The 21,234-nt window shown below is 47.6% G+C and overlaps 1 protein-coding gene across 5 annotated transcripts in view; it reads left to right on the forward strand.

Annotated features, from left to right (window-relative positions):
- SCMH1 (Scm polycomb group protein homolog 1) overlaps positions 1–21,234 on the forward strand; it is a 112,486-nt gene that overhangs the window by 17,246 nt on the left and 74,006 nt on the right. For 4 of the 5 annotated variants that reach the window (XM_077837636.1, XM_077837639.1, XM_077837638.1 and 1 more), the window contains exons 2-4: positions 1,977–2,061; positions 12,177–12,247; positions 13,199–13,433. In XM_077837636.1, coding sequence (XP_077693762.1) covers positions 2,037–2,061; positions 12,177–12,247; positions 13,199–13,433 — 331 coding nt within the window. In that variant the 5' untranslated portion in view covers positions 1,977–2,036. Of the gene's footprint in view, positions 1–1,976; positions 2,062–12,176; positions 12,248–13,198; positions 13,434–13,629; positions 13,727–21,234 lie in introns of those variants that run through there. The other variant, XM_077837641.1, reaches the window with a different exon arrangement.

Here is a 21,234-nt window from a genome sequence, read left to right on the forward strand (position 1 = left end):
GAGCAGGTTAAGGAGTGTTTAGATGAGTTAGCTGTATTTTCAAGTCAGGAAGTCCTGATGAAATTCACCCTAGAGTACTTGAGCTCGCTGAAGCAATCTCAGAACTGTTAGCGATTATCTTCAAGAACTCGTGGAGAATGGGTGAAGCCCTAGCGAAGGGCAAACATAGTATCTATCTTTAGAAAGGGGAACAAAGAAGACCTGGGAAATTATAGACCAGTCAGCCTAACTTTGATATCTGTAAAGATACTGGAGCAGATTATTAAACAATCCACTTGTAAGCATTTAGAGGATAACAGGGTGATAAGGAGTAGTCAAGAACAAATCATGCCAAACTAACTGAATTTCCTTCGAAAGGGTTACTGGAGAGGGGGACATTAGATGTGATGTATCGTGCGTATCGTGCGGGTTTTGACAGAGTTCCAAACGAGGGATACATGCTCTAGATCGGGGTGGCCAGCCTGGGGCTCTGGAGCCACATGTGGCTCTCCAGAAGTTAATATGCTGCTCCTTGTTTAGGCACCGATTCCGGGTCTGGAGCTACAGTAGACAACTTTCCAATGTGCCGGGGGTGCTCGCTGCTCAACCCCTGGCTCTGCCACAGGCCCTGCCCCTGCTCCACCTCTTCCCACCCCCTCCCCTGAGCCTGTCATGATCTCGCTCCCCTCCTTCCCCCCCCCCCCGACTCCTGCATGCCACTAAACAGCTGATTGGGAGGGAGGGGGAAGCGCTGATCGGTGGGGCTGCCGGTGGGTGGGAGGTGCTGGGAGCAGGGGCGATGGGAGCTGAAGGGGGGCTGCTGACGTATTACTGTGGCTCGTTGCCAATGTACATTGGTAAATTGTGGCTACTTTTCAGACTCCGTTTGGCCACCCCTGCTCTAGATGAAATTACTATAAGGTAGATACAAAGCTGGTTGAAAGCTCATACTCAAAAAGTAGTTATCCATGGTTTGCTGTCAAAGTGGGAAGATGTATTTAGTGGGGTCCTACAGGGGTCTGTCCTGGGTCTGGTGGTATTCAGTATTTTCATTAGTGACTTGGGTAACAAAGTGGCAAGTGTGCTTTTAAAATGTGTGGATGACACCAAGGTGGGAGAGGTTGCTAGCACTTTGGAGGATAAGATTAGAATTCAAAATTATAGACCAGTTCTCCAATTTACCAAGGTAATCAACCAGATGAAATTCAATAAAGACAAGAGTCTGTCACTGTGGACTTGTGTAGGGCTTAGCCACTTATTTTAGGAATTTTCAATCAGGGTTTAGGCAGTATGGTACAAGTGAAACTGGCCTTCAGACCTCCTGTGACCTGGTTAAGAAGGGAAGCGTGACCTTTGACCTAAATATCTGGAGTAAATCTCCAGCTGGCTTTGATAATCAATAGTTTTTTTCTTATGACAAAAATACAAATCCTTTGTCTTGCTGGAAATGGACTTACTAGCAAGCCCTCCTCAAACTGGGAAGCAAACACAGATCAGCAGCTAGGACTTGCATTGCAGCAGTACCAGGAAAAACATTTCCTGCCGCCATGTCCAGTTCCTCTTACTAATTGCACAGAATTGCCATGTGCAATTCAAACTGCCATTTCCATGCTGGAGATTGTGTTACTCTCATTGCCAGGTTAATATTACATTTCCATGTGTTTCTTTAATAAATGTCAGGTCTCGCTCTCTCTCTTTGTTAGAGAGCAAGAACAACCCCCCACCGCGGACCTGTACAGTGAGCACAGAGATTCGCATATGCTGCTGTTGCTAATTTGTGCTGCTGCGATAAATTTAAAGTTGCTCACTTGTTGGAGAAAGACCCTTCTGATTTCAGAGGGTTTGACGTGTATTGTCCACATTAGCAATAAGAGATTTTCTAAGCAGCCTGGGATGAAAGGATACTTATTTTTCTCCACTGCATATTTATTTAATATTGCAGACACTTGTATGATGCAGAGCTGGGAATTTTATCATGTTTATTTCTTTTGTCCTAGACATCTTCAGGTAGCTAAAGCCAAGCTAGTTCCAGCCTAAGGACGGCAGCAAGCGGTATAATGCGGAAGCCAGGCCCTCAGAAAGGTAAGTGGTAATGCTCGGTCTAGGCGAAAGCCCTTCGATTGTTGGGTATAAACTAATGAATCAATTGTAGATCATTAGAGAGTTGGTATGAAAGTGGAGAGGAAGCTCTGGGGCAGAGCCCGAAGGGAGTGGAGTAGGTCTCCCTTGGACTGTAGTCCAGACGGGTAGAAGTTAAAGAAAAATCTCTGTTGTCATTTAGTCCATCCCTGTGCCAGTGCAATCTGCTCACAAGAGATGCAAAGCTGAACTGCTGTGGAGACCTCTCAGTCCCAGTGATGCTGTGGGGTGCCGCCAGGTCAGGGCAGAGATCACTGGGGGAATAGCACGGGGGATCTCACCCTGCAGCTGTCTGCACTGTACCTGCTTCATAGGTAAGACTTCAGTTCCCATTGCTGCAGAGTCCCTTCACCATCTTATGCACAATAACAACTGTCACAGACCTTTTAAGGAAGCACTTAAGCTGGCTTGGATGGCAAGACTATTTGAAGGGAGCTTTTGCTATTGTCATTGCACCCCTGCAGCATCTGGGGCATCATGTCAGGAAGCCCTTCTAATGAGGCATGAAACTGAAGACCAGCCTACCTTGTGGAGATCAGATATATCACAGGAACTTACCACTAGTTGCCTGAATCTTTCGTCCCATTACAAGGCTATTGCAACTGCAGACACGGAGCACTGTGCAGTTACAAGCAAGCTGCCTATGTGCTGTTTGCCTAAACAGAAGGATAAACCCAAGCAGTCTGTTTGCATCTTAGCAGTTAAGGGCTTTTGTTCCTTAAAGAAATATTGATTTCCTTTAGTGTTGTTCCCTACGTGTGCATTTCACTGGAGTGATCTCATCACACTTTCTACAAAGGATGGGGGAGGGGAGAACAGTAAAGAGTGAAGCATCCACTGCAGTTTTGTTCACATCTGCCACATGCACACGTTTATTGCGGTAGATTTCCATGCTTGATTTCTTCCCTCTTCCCTTTATTTTTTTTATGTCTCCTTTGCTTCTCCAGAGGTTTATCCTGCAGGAGCATTATTCTCTTTCTAGCACCACTTGTCCTTTAATGAAGTGAAAGTAAATGAAGGAAAACAGGGAACACATGCTGGGAGGCAGCTGGAGGGCCTGGAAATAAGAGGCAGGTTGATTAGTCATCAGTGTGGCCTCTCACACCACTTGTCATCTTTTTGCCTTGTGGAGCAGGAGGCTAGCCAGTGTTGCTGTTGTGACCTCTGTGTTGTGAATGCAGTGCCATATGTTCCAGAATCAATCCATGTGCTGGATACAAACAGGTTCCTATCCTATTTACCTGGTTTTCTATAATTCACTGAACTTTTTTAGCTAAAGTAATTTGCACAGCGGAGCTCCTGTGTTCCTGGAATTTCCTTCCCCTTTTGTTGGTTTTGTGTGCTGCTAATGAAGGATTTTGCATTAAAAAAATTAACTACAGAAATGTGACTTATCCTGCAGCGAACTCAGTAAAGTAATCCAGAAAGCCCGAAGTAGTGAGCATTTGAGCAGAAATATGGTATGGGAGGGCACAATCCTGCACTGCTGGGGGTGGGGGTATTAAGTGCCCCCATAGGTATTCTCCATCTCTGTCTTCTGAGCTTTGTCTTATCCATCCTTGCTTTTCTCAGGAGGGGTTAGAACATCTCCCTCCATGTGAAGTATCAGTTGTTAGTCTGCCTGGGAACACAGTCATTCACATGTGGGATGTCCTCACTATTATATTGACTGTATGTGACAGCAAAGGGAGGTGCTTTGGAAGGTGTGGGGAAAATAAGGAGCTGAAGGAGAATATGGCTGTTTTAACATGGCCTCTCCCCTAGGTGGACCAACAGCCCTTTCAGCAGTAGTTTGTGGCTCTTTCAGGTTCTTGTTGAGAGCTTTTACATCCATTTCCCTACATCTTTTTCTCGTATCCTTTCACTAAAAACTTCTTTTTATGTTGGAAGAGTATATTTCATAGAGCTCCACAAAATTGCTTCTTAAAACAGCATCAAAATAGCTTAAAATAGCTTTAAAAATGCAATGTAAAATAAATGAGCTAGACTGTAACAGCAGTAAGGCATGCTGGGGTGTGCATTAGTCAGCTACCAGTGCATGGTGCAGCCTCGTTTGATAAGCAGCTCACGCAAACTGGGACTAGTAGCCTATTAATTCATGGTCTGTCGGGCTTCCATGTGTGGAGTTGCCTGTTTCGTTGCTTATCACACTTTGGGAAGGGTCTTTAGAATCCCTCCATTTTTATGCCACTTCACGGTCTGTGGCCACCATCTTTGTGGGCAAAGAGGACTTGAAGTGACACCCTGTGGAGCCATTTCTTGAGCAGCCAGTGGGATGCTATCGAGCTGAATATGGCTCTCTGTGCAGGAGTTGAACAATACTCAGTGTTTCAGGCCCTCATGACCTGGGCAGTGAGCACCCCATATTGGAGCTCAGACTCCTGATATTTTGTGTGTGATCCTTCAGGACTTTGGAGGAAACCCATTGATGCCCAAGCCCCTGGACCACCAGGAGAAGGGCTAGGTGGGTGATGGGGAAGGGAATAGCTGCACTGACCTTTATTTGGAAATGGGGATCTGATCTAGGCTTCCCCCTCCCATAAAACAGCACAGGGGGAGGCAGCTCCCTTTCACTTTCATTTCCCCCGTCTCAGCGTCTGTCCCTGAAGCCCACCAGCCTTTAGCCTCATTTCAAATGTTAAAAACTAGAAGGTGAAAAGGTTTGTTCCTTGCCTGTTGGCTCATCATTAACCATGAATATTAGCAAGTGAGAGCTGGTAGAGATTGAGACCCAGTAGACACCTGAGGGCGAATTTTCCTTCTCTTGAACTCAGTAAGATGAGGCAGATGTAAACTGAAATGGGGGCTTGGTAGATTCTGCCGTGGATGTTGATGGGGAGAGAGTGAGTCAAACAGTGGGAGCTTTTCTCTTGTCTGGGGTCATTTCTTCCCTGGGAGATACAAAGTGCCTGTGAGTCAGAGGAAACCAAGGCAGTGTCCAGTGAGTAGCTGCTTGACCACCTCATGCAGATGAGTAGAACTGAATCAGGTGGGCTTCCTCATTCACATGAATGCTTTGTTTCTTGTCTTAGCCATAGACTGGAAAGATGGTAGAAAGCACAAGTATGGCCACCCATCAGAGTCTCCTTCCCAGTACCAAGGTAAGAAGGTGCTTCTCAGCTCCCTTCTGGTTTCTCTCCTTGAGGTCTTTGAATTGCTGAGGACCGAAACTCACTGCACAGGCTGGAAAACTGATGCAAACTGCATTTAAGGGGCCTTGCCCGTAGCAGTAGTATGTAGAAATGACTGTTTGCACGAGGGTACATGTTCTCTGGCACTATAGGGTTTCCTTACTTCTAGGTGAACTGTTTCTTTCACGTTCATGTGAAATGGTTAATCCGGGCCCAGTCCTGTGGGTGCGATTGTGACTGTATCCGAACACCGAATACTACACTTTCCCATTTTTCCAGCAGCAGGATGTTGGTGTCCACCCCAGTAGACTGGAGCCCCTTGTGAGTCAGCTCAGCTGGCAGTCTCTTAGGAGCTGAGGGCAAGGTCTGGAGTTCTCAGCATGAGAGTTAATCACTCCTTTCCTCCCTTAGAGACTATGGTCTATCCAGTTCATTGGCAGGGCAGGTTGTGGTAGTGTGCAGAGCATCTGCAGATTAAGTTTATAAAACTGACAGTTCTTGCTGTCTTTCAGAAGAGACTTCTGGGTGAGTTCTGATGGCTTGGAGCAGTGTAATTTATGACAAGGCCCCACTTTTTACCTAGCTTTATAATCTGGGTTTGTTAGTAAGGTTTAATTTACAGATTCCCCACTAAACACATCTACTGAGCCATAAGAAATTAACACAGCATTCCCAGAGTGAATAGTTCCTAACATAGAACACTGCAGGCCTTTGTGTAGGGTGTTCTTATGTTTCTTAGAGCCATTAAGACAGCTCCCTGCTGTGCATGGGGGCTCTGTGTTATAGGGAAGTGATGGGTCTCTGGGTGTCATTGGGCCCTGAGATATATCCTGGGGGGCAACTCTGGGGATTCTCATCTGTGTCTCAGGACTATGCCTGAAGTCATGAGCATTATCCACCATCAGAGGGGCCATCATGGCTTGGAGAACCCTGCCTAGGCCCCTCCTGGTAGTCTGTAGGGGCTCCTTCATGATCTCCGTTTTGCTGGGTGCTGAATTGTTCCAGGGTGTGGGGAGGGTGTATCTTTTTTCAGGGACAAGATTGATTTGAAATGGTGCCTCTCTCTGAAATTTGATAACGTGGTGGGTTTGTTATCCTTTATCATTCTCCATCCCATGCTGAAAGTCTCCAAGCTCCCAGCCAGGGTGAGGAATTGCTAAAGAGATGCACTGTGCTCAGGATCAGTTAATTGTCTATAAACTGAACAAGTACTTGCGTAACAATAGGAATCCCCTCACTGCAGCAAATGCTCACCTGCATATCGCAAAGCTCCACCCAAGGCCTCCATATTTGGCTGTGACGGTACAGATACAGCTGCTTTCTGGGTGACAAGGCGTGACAAAATGGGAATTTTTCATGATATTTTGTATGACTACTGTGTGTGCCACAGTTTCTCCTGTGTGCTGCATGGTTAACTAGGTGGGTGGGAAAAGGCTGTTTGCTCATTGCAGAGACCTAAAGATCCAGGTGTGACTGTTGCCTAGCTGTCTGGGCACTGGGCCCAGACAATGGCCCAGTCAATTGGTACCTACCAATTAACGATTGGGGGAGCCCACCCTCTGCAGAAAGCCAGCCAGTTTTGACCAGCTGGAGAACAAAGAGCAGGGTGACCATTTTTGTCTGGGAAACCAGAACAAAGGACAGAGGAGGGCCCTGGGGGTGGGGGGGGGGGGCGGTCATTACATGTGGGCTGCTGGAAGCAGGTCTCACTCTTCTGGACTGAGACTAAAAGGGCACGAAGAGAGCTCTGGACTCCAAACTGACCCAGATGGACCAGGCTGTAACTTTCTGTTCTTCATGATAACCAAGGACTTTCTATGCTGTGTTCCAAACATCTAGTAAACCACCTGCTTTTACAGTGCTGGCTCAGAGTCAAGAGTTGGGGTGTGCATTGCTCGTTTTGGGTGGATAAGTCTTCTCACGTGCCCAATTCAGGTGGACTTGCTGAGAGAAGCTTATGGTGTGCAGCAGGGGTGCTGAAGGCTCCAAGGCTTGGTCCCAGGAGATGGTAAAGCCAAGGGACGTATCCCGGTGAGAGTATGACCCCAAGGGGGTTAACCCACTGAAGGTGTTCCTCCCAGGGACTGTTCCACAGCTGTGTGAGAGCACCAGATTCATGGATCTGTGACACAGGGGTCCTAAACACAATGTGAAAATGGTTCCTGGCGGAGTTAAAACTGGACCAAGGCACCTCCTAGGACAAGGGAGTGGCAGCACATACTGTTCTAAACCCATTAATCCTGAGTGAATTCTTATTCTGTATGTGGCAGGGCAAGAAAGTGGAGTGCACTAGGAGTTCCACTGGTACTTGTGGTGAATGTGAAACCTAGATGAACAGCTCTGTGTTAGCGAGAACCCATGGAGAGTACAGTCAAGCAGGATCTGCAGGAATTCTGCTGTCATCAAAGAATGAGAGCCTGGCTGCTTGGGAGGGTGAATTCTTGCATTTTCGAAAGCCACTAATGTGATTGGAATTGCGAGCAGAGAAGACACTGGCATTGTCATTTTTCTGTACTGAATCTGGACAGACTGTCCTGCTTTCGTATGCTGTCCTGATACTATTTAGCAGGCTCACGTATGGACTGCAAGCTTTAATGGGATGCCTTGATCTGGGTAGGGCAAACTCTCCTTGCACAGATGTGACATGAAATGCACATGCATCATGTTCAATAGGATTGATGACTCCTTGAGGATTGAAATGCTAAAGGAGCTCAAACCAGATTTTGTTTAAACACACAAACAAAAACTCCAGCTTCATTCAAATTCCAGGCAAAAGAATTGCGTTAAGTACAACATATGGTTGTGAATTTAAACCAATGCAAATCAGAAAGTTAAGACTTACGTTGGTCACAAGTCCCGTAGCTTGACCTCTTGTGCACGTGGAGTGTTTTTCTCTAGTAAGTGGTTTTTAAAGTGGGCTAGGGCCCAATTCTGCCACTTTTACTCACGCTGATTAATACCTTCATTGAGGATACTCATGGAGCAAAGCACTGCCTAGAGTGAGGAAGTGTGACAGCATTGGGCTTTTAATCAATATGTTCATGCTAGCCAAGTTACCTGGGGTGGTGTAGCTTTGAACTTCTTGGCTCTTGTTTGTTTAAGGCCCAACTGTAACTTTGTATTATGGCATGTTCCTCACTGAATTTCCTGGTTTTGTTATGTTATAAGCGTATTGGTTTATTTGACCCTGCTGAACAAATCAATATGTGATCATTCAGGTTCATGTAAGAGTAGTGCTCCCTGCATATTGGCCAAAATTTGTGATTTGCAGGAGGAATGAAAGGAGCATCAGAAGCTGGGGGGGTAGGGTGGTGGTGGGGAAACGGAGGGGTGTCTGACAAGAAGTGAATTTAGTGCTAGTGAAAGATGCCAGACAGTGCTAGAGACCAAACTCTTTTCCCATAGAACAGGCATCAGCAAGGCAAGCTTTCCTCCCTCTGGTCTGTCCACATTCTTCACCGCTGTCCGCTTTTAGGGGTGAGAGAGAGAGAGTTCAGTCTTCATGGTCCATTCAGTCCTCGGCGCCTCTGCTGAGTCAGCCAGCAAGGGGGTCAGTTAGCACCAGTTGAGATGCTAGTTTATGTGAAGAGAAGAGCTCACTAAGAACTGGACTCCAGCCACCAACTCATTTTGTATAAGCCGCTGAACAGCCATTCAGCATACAGGGTTCAGTTGCTACCGACTTGGGCCCTAGAGGCAGAATGATCCATATCCCATCCGAAAAGTAACAGAACCCTGAAAACAGAATATTTGGCCTGTGTTATATGGGAGATCGAACTAGATGATTACAGTGGTCCCTTCTGGTATTATAATCTATGAAAGTACCATTCCTAAGGTGGCATCAAAAGTGGTTTGGCATCTGGCTCCTGTGCTCTCTTTAGAGTGTGCACCAGGGGTGCTAGGCTCCAGTGCAGACAGAGTTGGAATTGAATGTGCAAGTTAATAATCATGTTTGGATCAATCTGGGGAGGGACCAGAGAAACCAAGGTTAAGATGACCAAGCCTAATGTATCTATATTAAATTGTTTGCTCTGTTTCCCAGTGCAGAGCTCCGAATATGTTCTCTATTCCCTGGCCAAAAAAACTTCTGGATATATCCTGCCCTGTTCTGCATCACTGACTGCTTTCCCTTCCTTGACAAAACTCTTGTGTCAGTCCACTTGGAATCTGTAAAATGGGGTAATTTTCCTGCCTTTGTAAAGTGCTTTGAGATCTCTGGATGAAAAGCATTATACAAAGGGCTAAGAATTTTTATCACTTCTGCTACTAATACATTGCATTTGTGCAGAATGCACAAGGGTAAGTCACCCAAAGTTATCTGTGCCAATTGTTGTCTACAAGGGAGTGATTTTTAAAAGAAATGTCCTGTAATAAAATGTGTGCATATGTATATAAAGGAATTACCAATACAAGATTGTGGAGCCCTAAATTTGCCACATTTGTTCTGATTTTTTTTAAAAAGTCAGTTTTCATTAAACAGAGAAATCCTCTATCCCCCCTTTTTTGCTTCAATTCTTTAAAAATAAATTGTTACCAAAAAAACCTCATGAGAACTGAGAGTTTCTGTTTCACTGCTGTGTATCTGCTGACATTATAGTGCAAAGGCAGCAAACAGCACTAGAGTTTAAGCTTACATAAGTTTCCATCCTAACACTCTGTTTTCAGTGGCACGCAGCTTTCTTAAAAATTCACTGTTCAGTCTGGAATCTTCTAGGTTTGTTCTCTGCCAAAAGGTGGATTGATTTAGAAAGTTGGAGCAGAAGGGCTTTGCCTGGTGTTGCATAAGAGGAGAGAGGAGGAAAATAAACCCACTTCTCCCATAGTGTAAAAAACAAAAGCTTTTTTGGATAAAAATCTTAAAAGCACCTCAGCCTCTTTTCAAAAGTGATTTAGGCATGTAGTGTCTATGCAGGTTGGTTAAACCTGGCTTATACTCGTTTAGCTTGTAAGACATGTAAGAATGCCCATTCACAAAGTTGCACTGGTTTCACTAAACCAGTTTAAAATCACAGCTTTAGTTAAACTGAGACAACTTTTGTGTGTAAACCAGTCCTCAGTTTGCTTTGCAGTTAAGCCTTTCATCTTCTGGATTGCAACTATTGGACACTGTGCTGTTTGAAGAGACAATGAATGCTGGCTAATTGCTTAAAATACATATCTTAGAGAAAGGAGCACTTACATTAACAATCTGTCTACAGAAATATGCTGGGCCATTACAGCAATGAAACAAGTTTAAATACAGTGTAAAAGAGTGACAAAATGTGTGCGCTACTAGTGTGCATGTAAGATTGTAGACGAATGGTGTTTCTAATGTAGCATGTGAGAGATGGTGTCCTTACGGGTTCTGTCATTGTTCTTCCTGCATATACACATGGGCAGAGTGAAGGTTGTAAGGTGTATAACCTTAACTTTTGTATTTCCAGATCTTCGAGTGCTTAACCGCACCACCGTATATTTTCTCCTTAATAAAGCTTTTCTGTCAAATAATAAGCAGATTAAAACCCTGATCTGTACACTGGGAACTGTAACCGACTCTGTAATTGTTCTGCAGCCACTGATGCTCTTGTGGTGGTTTGAGAATAGAGGTCTCTTGGGTGCTGTTTGTGGGAGTAGAAGCGAATGTCATGCAGGCTCTTGTAAAAGACCCTCTCTTATCTGCTTAGTCTAAGTGGCAGGAGTCTTGATCTGCTTCGGCCGCTTCAGTAAATTCCTCATTTAATAAGAAGTCTTCCTGGGTAGCTTAACGCTTTCCCTGGCCATGCACGTAGATTTGAAAAGCAGCACAGACAGTGATAAAATGTGCTCAGCCCTTCCCCTAGTGGCGGTTTCCAGCTGAAGGAGCCTTTGCATTGAATAGGATCGCCTCTGTAAATCCCTGCCTGGAGGGTATGTCTGGGCTGCGATTAGACACTCACTTAGCCTGTGTCTACGCTGCAACTTTCAGCACTAAAACTGCAGTCGTTCAGGTATGTGAAAAAACACCCCCCCCCACCCCAGCGGCAAAAGTTTTAGTGCTGAAAAGCACCCGTATAGACAGCGCTGTATCGCTGGGAGCCGCACTCCTGGCGACAAAGCATGTTTACATTGCCCACGTTGCCGTGCTGTAACCTGGGCAATGTAAACACACCCTTAGACGCTCACGGCTGGCCCTTGCCAGCTGACTCGGTCTCGTGGGGCTCTGGCTGAGGGGCTGTTTAACTGCCATATAGACATTCGGGCTGCAGTCCTACCTTGCAGGGTCCGAGACCCTGGGCTCCAGCTCATGCCCGAACATCAGCAGTGCAGTTAAACAGCCCCTTAGCCCAAGCTCCGTGAGCCTGAGTCGGCTGGCATGGGCCAGCCGCAGGATTTTAATTGCAGTTTAGACAGACCCTAAGCTGTGAACTAACTGTCCAGGACTGGTGATTTATTGCTGACCGGTCCACTCATCAGCTACTACAAACTGTATGATTCCTGCCCAGATCCGTTTGGTTTCTTAAGAGGAAAAAGAGCCCCAGCTAAGGCAGCAGCCATAAAGGCAATAGAGTATAAAGCTTTGCTGTTGACTTTGGGGTGATTGAGCTCTCATCCTTCAGTGACTTGTTCTTAACTCCAAGACTGAGCAGTGTGTTAAATGTATGGCCTGAAGGAGCAATTTGCTGGGAGAGACTGCTTTCTCCTCTGGCAGCTTACGTCATCATGCAGCCTATGGGTTTGTGAGATCGGTGAGAAAAGCAGCTTGTACCCAATGCTACCACCTCCCCCTCTCCAGCCTGGAAATCCAGGACTTTGGCAGTGCAGAGGACAGGCCAATACAAGCCAGTTCTTCTCATCTCTTGGATAGAGATCTGGCAATAATGGTGTAAGGAGCCCTGGGTGGCTGCTTTCCTGAGCTTTTTGCTGTTTTCTAGGGTCCCATTTTAACCCCCTTGTCTCCCCTCTTTGCAGGTCACTTCACCTGGGATAAATACCTGAAAGAAACATGTGCCATCCCAGCTCCTGCCCATTGCTTCAAGCAGGTAATTTGTTGGGTGGCTTCTTGGGTGCAGGGGACGAGGGTCTTTTTATGATCCTCGAGCTCCGATTCAGGACAAGCCTTAGAATAGGCTCTGGCCCTTTAATCCAAGACGGAGGAGCAGCAGGGAAAGCAGACCCTTGGCAGGACTGTGCATAGTTAAGCAAAGATAAAAGAGATACATTTATTCAAGCCATGAATGTTATAGAATAACCCAGGGAACTTAACTCTCAGATGTGCATGGGTGGGAACATCAAAGCTCTGTGTCTCTGGTGAGCTCAGGTGCTGGAGGGAAGTGTATATAAGCTAGATCATTGCTTAGTGTAGTTACGATTTAGATTTCACTGAATGCAGGCCAGTAAACGGAGTTTTTTTGCACAGTTTCCCTTCTGCAAAATGGCCTGGATCTCGGTGAGCTGTTTCACTTTCTCCTGGGCTGTAGTATCCAGTATTTGGCTATGTTGCCTGGCTGTGCAGGCTGCCAGAATCATCGGTCAGGTTGATGTGAGGGCCCAGGACTGAACTAGCGGGGGGTGGGGTGGGTCAGAATTGTGGGCCCTCAGCCACACTGTGTGTGGAGTTCCAAGATTAGCCTGTGTTACAGCTGGTGCTTGGAGCGCCTCACTCGCCCGCTCAGACTGTATTTGTGTTGTATTTTAAAAGCAAAAGGCGTCTGTGTGTGTTCGGGGGCTGTTAAATAGCCCCCTGTGTGTTATGCTGGTGGGTGTCTGAGGTGGGGCAAGGCCCCAGAAAAGGAGCTGGCTCAAGGTGAAACTTGTGGCAAAAGGCGATAGATAGTGGGTGGCTGGGTGCCAGGGCCTTCATTCACTGAGCTCTCCTTGCTGCGCTCTGCATTGGCCTGGAGGGCACTGTCCACAGTTACCAGGAGCCGTGGGGCTGGGGTTCTGAGAAGGAAATGGGACATATGTGAAGTCCTGGCTCTTGTTCTCTGCAGTCGTACACTCCGCCCAGCAATGAATTCAAGATCAGCATGAAACTAGAAGCCCAGGACCCCAGAAACACCACTTCCACCTGCATCGCCACTGTGGTGGGTCTGACAGGCGCACGGCTGCGCCTGCGTCTTGATGGCAGCGACAACAAGAATGACTTCTGGCGGCTGGTGGACTCTGCTGAAATCCAGCCCATAGGGAACTGCGAGAAGAATGGAGGGATGCTGCAGCCCCCTCTGGGTGAGCCTGAAATCCTATCATCCGACCAATGGAAAACAGCCACAAGCTGGGAGGGGTGGGGGGAACCTAATACCCTTTTTGCTTTCCCTGCTCAGTACAGGAAGGCATGGACTGTACTCACGTACCGGGTCTTGTTTCACTGTGTGTGCTTACCAAGGGGCTGTCACTAATCTGACTTTCCTCCACGGCAAAACAGACAGGTTCTCCCACAATGCACTGGGAATCAGAGGGCTCAGTTTACTGAGGTGCTAAGAACCATGGGATATGACCAGAAGTCCTAGCACCTCCCACAGGTGAGTGGAGCACCAGTGTGGACTCTCTGACTCTTGTGTGGCTTTGCAGTGTGGCTGCTCACACCTGGGCTATGCCAGCCCAGAGACTTAGCCCCATGTGCAGATCATGTGAGTGAATCTACTGTGCAGACATCCCCTCAGTCTCCCCAGCTCTAGGCTGGTCTGACTTTGGCCCACCACCTGTGGTCCCTGTGAGCTGCGCATTTGGACAGCCGTGCAGAAGAGATTCAAATGCTGCCCAGCTGGTTAGAGAACACGCACAGCCAGCAGCATGTGTTCAGGTGCCCCTCCCCTGACATTGTGCCATCCTGCAGCTACTCCTGGGACCCTCCTGCTGGCTGTGCAGAGCAGGGGTGGAGGGGAGGAGGGTGCTGATGTCAGGGTGTTCCCCGCCCCTGTACCCCATCTCCGCAGAGCAGGGCAGAGGGGACAGCCTGGCTCAGGAGGACTTAGAATGTCTGAGTTATGAATGGTGAGTGTCTGAGTGCCTTTTTTAAAGAGACAGTGCACTGTTTCTGAGATTTCCCCAGCAGCCAGCTCACACAGTCTCTCTCTGTCTCTCCCTCCCTCTGTATCCCATCTCTGAGGAGGGGAGACAACAGGACTCAGGACAGATCAGAAGAGCTTTCAGTGAATGTCTTAAAGAGACAATGCACACAAACACACACACTCTCACACTGTGTCTCACTCACTTCCCAACACATACTTGCATTAATTTGTTGTTACTTCTTGGTACTTTCTGCAATGCAGATATATGCTCTGTAATTTTATTCTTTCAAAGTGTGTTATTTTAGTGTTTTGACTAGTCAATGCATTTCATAATTTTTATTTCTCTCTTGCACTTAAGTTTAATTCTTTGAGTCGTGATTTCTAAAATGCCTAACTTGACCTGGCTGGAGTAATTAATTATCCCTACGGTAACTTTTAAAAAATATATATTATATCTAGGTTTTTTGTTTCTACTGGTGGCGCACATCCACACATAACAAAACTTATTCCCACCTGGATGGAAAAAATGAGAGGGAAGATTGGTGCGAGTGGTGACCAATCTAATTTGCAAGTCGGGCTCAACGGGTAGTGGTCAACGGCTCCATGTCTAGTTGGTAGCCGGTATCAAGTGGAGTGCCCCAAGGGTCAGTCCTGGGGCCAGTTTTGTTCAATATCTTCATTAATGATCTGGAGGATGGCATGGACTGCACCCTCAGCAAGTTTGTAGATGACACTAAACTGGGAGGAGAGGTAGATACGCTGGAGGGTAGGGATAGGATACAGAGGGCCCTAGACAAATTAAGAAGATTGGGCCAAAAGAAATCTGATGAGGTTCAACAAGGACAAATGCAGAGTCCTGCACTTAGGACGAAAGAATACCATGCACTGCTACAGACTAGGGACCGAATGGCTAGGCAGCAGTTCTGCAGAAAAGGACCTAGGGGTTACAGTGGACGAGAAGCTGGATATGAGTCAACAGTGTGCCCCTGTAGCCAAGAAGGCTAATGGCATTTTGGGCTGTATAAGTAGGAGCATTTCCAGCAGATCGAGGGATGTGATCGTTCCCCTCTATTCGACATTGGTGAGACCTCATCTGGAGTACCGTATCCAGTTTAGGGCCCCACACTACAAGGAGGATGTGGAAAAATTGGAAAGAGTCCAACGGAAGGCAACAAAATTATTAGTATCAGAGGGGTAGCCATGTTAGTCTGGATCTGTAAAAGTGACAAAGAGTCCTGTGGCACCTTATAGACTAACAGATTTATTGGAGCATGAGCTTTCGTGGGTGAATACCCACTTCGTCGGATGCATGCAGTGGAAATTTCCAGAGGCAGGTATAAATATGCAAGCAAGAATAAGGCTAGGGATGACAAGGTTAGTTCAGTCGGGGAGGATGAGGCCCTCTTCTAGCAGTTGAGGTGTGAACACCAACGGAGGAGAAACTGCTTTTGGAGTTGGTGAGCCAGTCACAGTCTGTTTAGTCCTGAGCGGATGGTGTCAAATTTGTAAATGAACTGAAGCTCAGCAGTTTCTCTTTGAAGTCTGGTCCTGAAGTTTTTTTGCTGCAGGATGGCGACCTTTACATCTGCTCTTGTGTGTCCAGGGAGGTTGAAGTGTTCTCCTACAGGTTTTTGTATATTGCCATTCCTAATATCTGATTTGTGTCCATTTATCCTTTTACGTAGGGACTGTCCAGGTTGGCCGATGCACATAGCAGAGGGGCATTGCTGGCACATGATGGCGTATATTACGTTGGTGGACGTGCAGGTGAATGAACCGGTGATGGTGTGGCTGATCTAGTTAGGTCCTGTAATCATGTCACTGGTGTAGGTATGTGGGCAGAGTTAGCATCGAGGTTTGTTGCATGGATTGGTTCCTGAGTTAGAGTTACTATGGTGTGGTGTGAAGTTGCTGGTGAGAATATGCTTCAGGTTGGCGGGTTGTCTGTGGGCGAGGACTGGCCTGCCTCCCAAGGCCTGTGAAAGTGAGGGATCGTTGTCCAGGATGGGTTGTAGATCACTGATGATGCGTTGGAGAGGTTTTAGCTGAGGACTGTATATGATGGCCAGTGGAGTTCTATTGGTTTCTTTCTTGGGCTTGTCTTGCAGCAGGAGGCTTCTGGGTACACGTCTGGCTCTGCTGATCTGTTTCCTTATTTTCTTGTGCGGGTATTGTAGTTTTGAGAGAGCTTGGTGAAGATCTTGTAGGTGTTGGTCTCTGTCTGAGGGGTTGGAGCAAATGCGATTATACCTCAGCGCTTGGCTGTAGACAATGGATTATGTGGTGTGTCCGGGATGGAAACTGGAGGTATGAAGGTAGGCATAGCGGTCGGTGGGTTTTCGGTAGAGGGTGGTGTTAACGTGACCGTCGCTTATTTGTACTGTGGTGTCTAGGAAGTGTACCTCCCGTGTAGATTGGTCCAGGCTGAGGTTGATGGTGGGGTGGAAGCTATTGAAATTGTGGTGGAATTCTTCCAGGGTTTTCCTTCCCATGGGTCCAGATGATGAAGATGTCATCAATGTAGCGTAGGTAGAGAAGGGGCATGAGTGAATGAGAGCTGAGTAAGCGTTGTTCCAGGTAGCTGTCCTGCAGCAAAAAACTTCAGGACCAGACTTCAAAGAGAAACTGCTGAGCTTCAGTTCATTTGCAAATTTGACACCATCCGCTCAGGATTAAACAGTCTGTGACTGGCTCGCCAACTCCAAAAGCAGTTTCTCCTCCCTTGGTGTTCACACCTCAACTGCTAGAAGAGGGCCTCATCCTCCCTGGTGGAACTAACCTCGTTATCCCTAACCTGATTCTTGCTTGCATATTTATACCTGCCTCTGGAGATTTCCACTGCATGCATCCGACAAAGTGGGTATTCACCCATGAAAGCTTATGCTCCAATATGTCTGTTAGTCTATAAGGTGCCACAGGACTTTTTGCCGCTTTTAAAAATGATTAGGGGGCTGGAGCACATGACTTATGAGGCGAGGCTGAGGGAACTGGGATTATTTAGTCTGCAGAAGAGAAGAATCTGGGGATTTGCTAGCTGCTTTCAACTACCTGAAAGGGGGTTCCAAAGAGGATGGATCTAGACTGTTCTCAGTGATAGCAAATGACAGAACAAGGAGTAATGAATGGTCTCAAATTGCAGTGGGGGAAATTTAGGTTGGATCTTAGGAAAAACTTTTTCACTTGGAGGATGGTGAAGCACTGGAATGCGTTACCTAGGGAGGTGGTGGAATCTCCTTCCTTAGAAGTGTTTAAGGTCAGGCTTGACAAAGCCCTGGCTGGGATGATTTAGTTGGGGATTGGTCCTGCTTTGAGCAGGGGGTTGGACTAGATGACCTCCTGAGGTCCCTTCCAACCCTGATATTCTATGATTCTACTATTAAAAAATCTGTGAAACACAATATACTCTTCTCACGCCATCAGCCCTTCTCTCTCACTTCCATCATGTTCAGAGCATGGTCATGAGCCATAGGATGGAGGGTGTCTTATTGGACCCTTTCACTTGTAATGTAGAGAATAACCAAGGAGAAGTATGAGAGTCCAGCTCAGTCATTGCTCCTTAACCCACAACGCTTTACATTTACTTTGCGGCCATCCAGGCATACTTGTGCCCATGCACTAAAGGCCACCACAGAGAATTGGGTATCAAGTATAGACGCTGGCTGGAACACCAGCTGGATGGGTTTAAATTACGCCGCCACTCTTAATTAGGGCTCCCTGCTGGGCAGTAGACTGACCCAGTTTGAGGCCATTAAAAGGGGAAAAAAGTACACCTGCTTCAAATAACTCTCAGTCCTTCCTTGAATGAAAGTGACAGACCCAGCATTTCATTGTTCTTGTTTAAAACTTTATTTGGATACAGTTATATAAATGGTCTGTATATTGGAATTCGCCCTTTCTTATCTCTCAATTAAACACCACTTCACTCCTTGGCAGTGGCCAAATGGGTCTCCAGTGAGCCAAACTGATGCTGACTCTGTCCCAATTAACCTGATGCTATCATTCAGCTGCCAGGTCCCCATGAGATATTTCTGTAAAGGACCCATCCAGTTAGCACATCCCTGTAGAAGTGTATTAGACTGAGCAATGGTGGAGGATGAAGGGCTTGCATATGGGACTCTGTGGTGGAGACCATTTCCCCTAAAGCCCCTCTGGAGGGGCAGGTGGACATACTATGTAGGCTGTCAGCTAGCCGTGACTTGGGAATGGGGCGCAAAAGAAGAGGCATCTTGGCTGGGAAGGGAGTGGTGTGGGATGGAAGCTGCACACCTTACCACGTGAGGGTATGCGAGTCCTAGATCACTGCCGGCGCAGGGCACTGTGACTGTGGGTTCCCCAGACCGCACTGATGTGTGTCTGCTGAGGATCTGGCCCTATGAGTCCCTAGCCCAGTTCAATACAGAAGACACTGGCATGAGAAATCTCAGTCCTTTGATCACAGCCACCTTTTCTCACTTCATTCAGCTGAGCCAAAAAACCTGTATGGAGTTACTTCGTGCACATCTCTGGTGAAGCCAGAATGAGCCAGCTTTGGAGAACCTTTAGGTGTTGAAATGGCCCCAAACTTAAGCTTTGGAGCATATAGTGTATAGGCCCAGGTCTGGCTTACTGGCTGGACGCCATGAGTCTTGTTGCCTTGTCATTTCCAATGGGTCATAGCTGCTAAGACCTGCCTGCTGAGATGGGGACTGAGGGGGTGAGGTTGAGAGGCAGTCCACTTCCTCCAAATACTTCATAACAAATTGTATTCTGGCCTCTATGGATCTTCCTGCCATGAGCAAGCTGATCATTTCTGATGCGTTGCACCTCTCCCACTGACAGGCAAGTCAGGATCTGCTACGTCTGTCAACATTTGATTGAGCCATATTTTTAAAAAATGAAGTACCAGGATTGTGCCCATAAAATCTGCTGTTGCCCGCCCACAGTAGGGCGCCCAAGACAAGGTGCTCACTCAATAGGGGCAGCTGTATCTTGTGCATGTGCAGTTACCTGGACATGCCCACATGCATATTTTGCATATAAAGCCCAAGGGTCCGTTTTGAAAAGTTGGTCCAGATGACAGAGGTATTTGTGCTATTCCTCGGTCTGCCACCAGAGGGCAAAAAGAGTAATCGCGTTACAGACTTGCAGCTCATCTCATGTGGTAGGCAGTTTGAACTGGATGTGGAGCATCTATCGTGCTGGGTCATGATGGGACAGTCCCTGTCACTGAACTGGTTACCCTTGTGATCTGTCATAGAGGCAGGGTTGGGGACAAGAAGTGGCAGATAGTCGCGCCCCCCCGCCCCCCCTTATCTGCTGATCTCTCTTAGCCCAAGTACAGGTAACAAACCACACTCCTGAGCTGCTGGCCCTCACCTCCCTCCCCACAGAGCACCAAAGCCTAGCATGTGACGCTAAATGCCAAGTCTCTCACTTGGTGTCTTTCACGCCTACCGCAGCGCAGTTGTTCAGCTGCTGTTCCTTGGTAGCATGAGTAGAAGCTGCTGCTTGCTGATGAACTGGAGGCTTGGGGGGACATTCTCCCCTTTCCCAAGCTCAGCCGACCAGCTGGTTTTCATGTTCTGTTTCCAGGGTTCATGACAGAACTGTGGAGATCAGCGGTTTTCAAACTGTGGATCGGGACCACAAAGTGGATCACGATCCCATTTTAATGGGGTCACCAGGGCTAACATTAGACTTGCTGAAGCCCAAAGGCCGAGCCCCAATGCTGGGGGCCAGAGAGCAAGGACTTTGTCCTGGGGTGGGGTGGGGAGGCGAGGCTCGGGCTGTGACTTTGCCCCTCCCCCTTCCTCCCCCAGGGGTGGCAGGGCTTGGGTGGGCTCAGGCTTTGGTCTCTTGGAGTTATATAATAATTTTTTTGTCAGACGGGGGGCCGCGGTGTAACGAAGTTTGAGAACCCTGGAATAGACTTAGCTTGTTGGGACACCTCTGACACTTGGGCCCTGTCTACAATGGCAAAACTTCCCCCTGTATTCCTCACCTCTGCAGCTCCCAGGGAATTGTCAGTGGAAATCCAGCCCCAAGGTTAACTTCAAAATGCTATAAGGATTTAAAGGGCAGCCCTTTGCCAAGCATCAGAAATTGACCCTTTGGAACTGAGGTGCCAGGCTGTCAAGCCAAGGCACCGGCGCAGGACTCCTCTTGTGAGCATGCTTTCAGGGTCTGCACTTCCTGTAGCTGCCCGCTTCCCACTTTGTGTTGGTGGAATGCCCGTGGTAATGGGCTGGCAGAGGGGTGCTCCCTCACACCATATCCTAGCACAATTTCTGTCACCTCCATTTTCTCTCTTGTCCTTTGTTTTGTTTTTTATTCCTTCTTGTTTTCTTTTCTGTGCTCTCCCAAAGAGGACTGAGAGCCTGGCCTTTCTGGGATCGGTAATGTCAACCATTAAAAAGAACAAGCCTTGTAGTTCCCCTTCCTTTCCCCCTTGTGGTGCTGGCATGTGTGGAGTGGGAAGCATTGGCTGCTGGTGTTGCTGATCAGACATGATGCATTTTCATACTTGGTAATAGTTTAGCTTCTCAGGTACAGACCCATGTAATGAGGAACTCATCAGCACAGGTGCTCGACCCCCGGCTTTGCCCCAGGCCACACCTCACTCCGCCTCTGCCCACCCCCTTCTGCCCCCTCCCCTGCGTGTGCCCCATTCTGACTCTTCCACCGCCCCACGAGCCTCGAAACAGCTGATTGCGACAGGCAGGAGTCGCGGGGAGGGAGGGGGAGGCACTGATCGGCAGGGCCCGCTGGCTGGCAGAAGATGCTGGAGGGAGGGGCGAATGCTGATAGGGGGCCTGCCAGTGCGTGCTCAGCACCCATCATTTTTACCCCGTGGGTGCTCCAGCCCCGGAGCACCCACAGAGTCGGCGCCTATGCTCATAAGTAACACATGGAAACCCTCTTTCTCCTCAACATACCCCTCTGCTCCCCAGAAGCCCCTTTTGGTGCTTCCATGGGCATTCCTGATACTCAGGGGCCCAGCATGGTATTGATACCAATTGCTGTCACCATCTTGCCCAGCC

The sequence above is a fragment of the Eretmochelys imbricata genome, chromosome 19 (genome assembly GCF_965152235.1).
Source record: "Eretmochelys imbricata isolate rEreImb1 chromosome 19, rEreImb1.hap1, whole genome shotgun sequence".
Classification (NCBI taxonomy): Eukaryota; Metazoa; Chordata; order Testudines; family Cheloniidae; genus Eretmochelys; species Eretmochelys imbricata.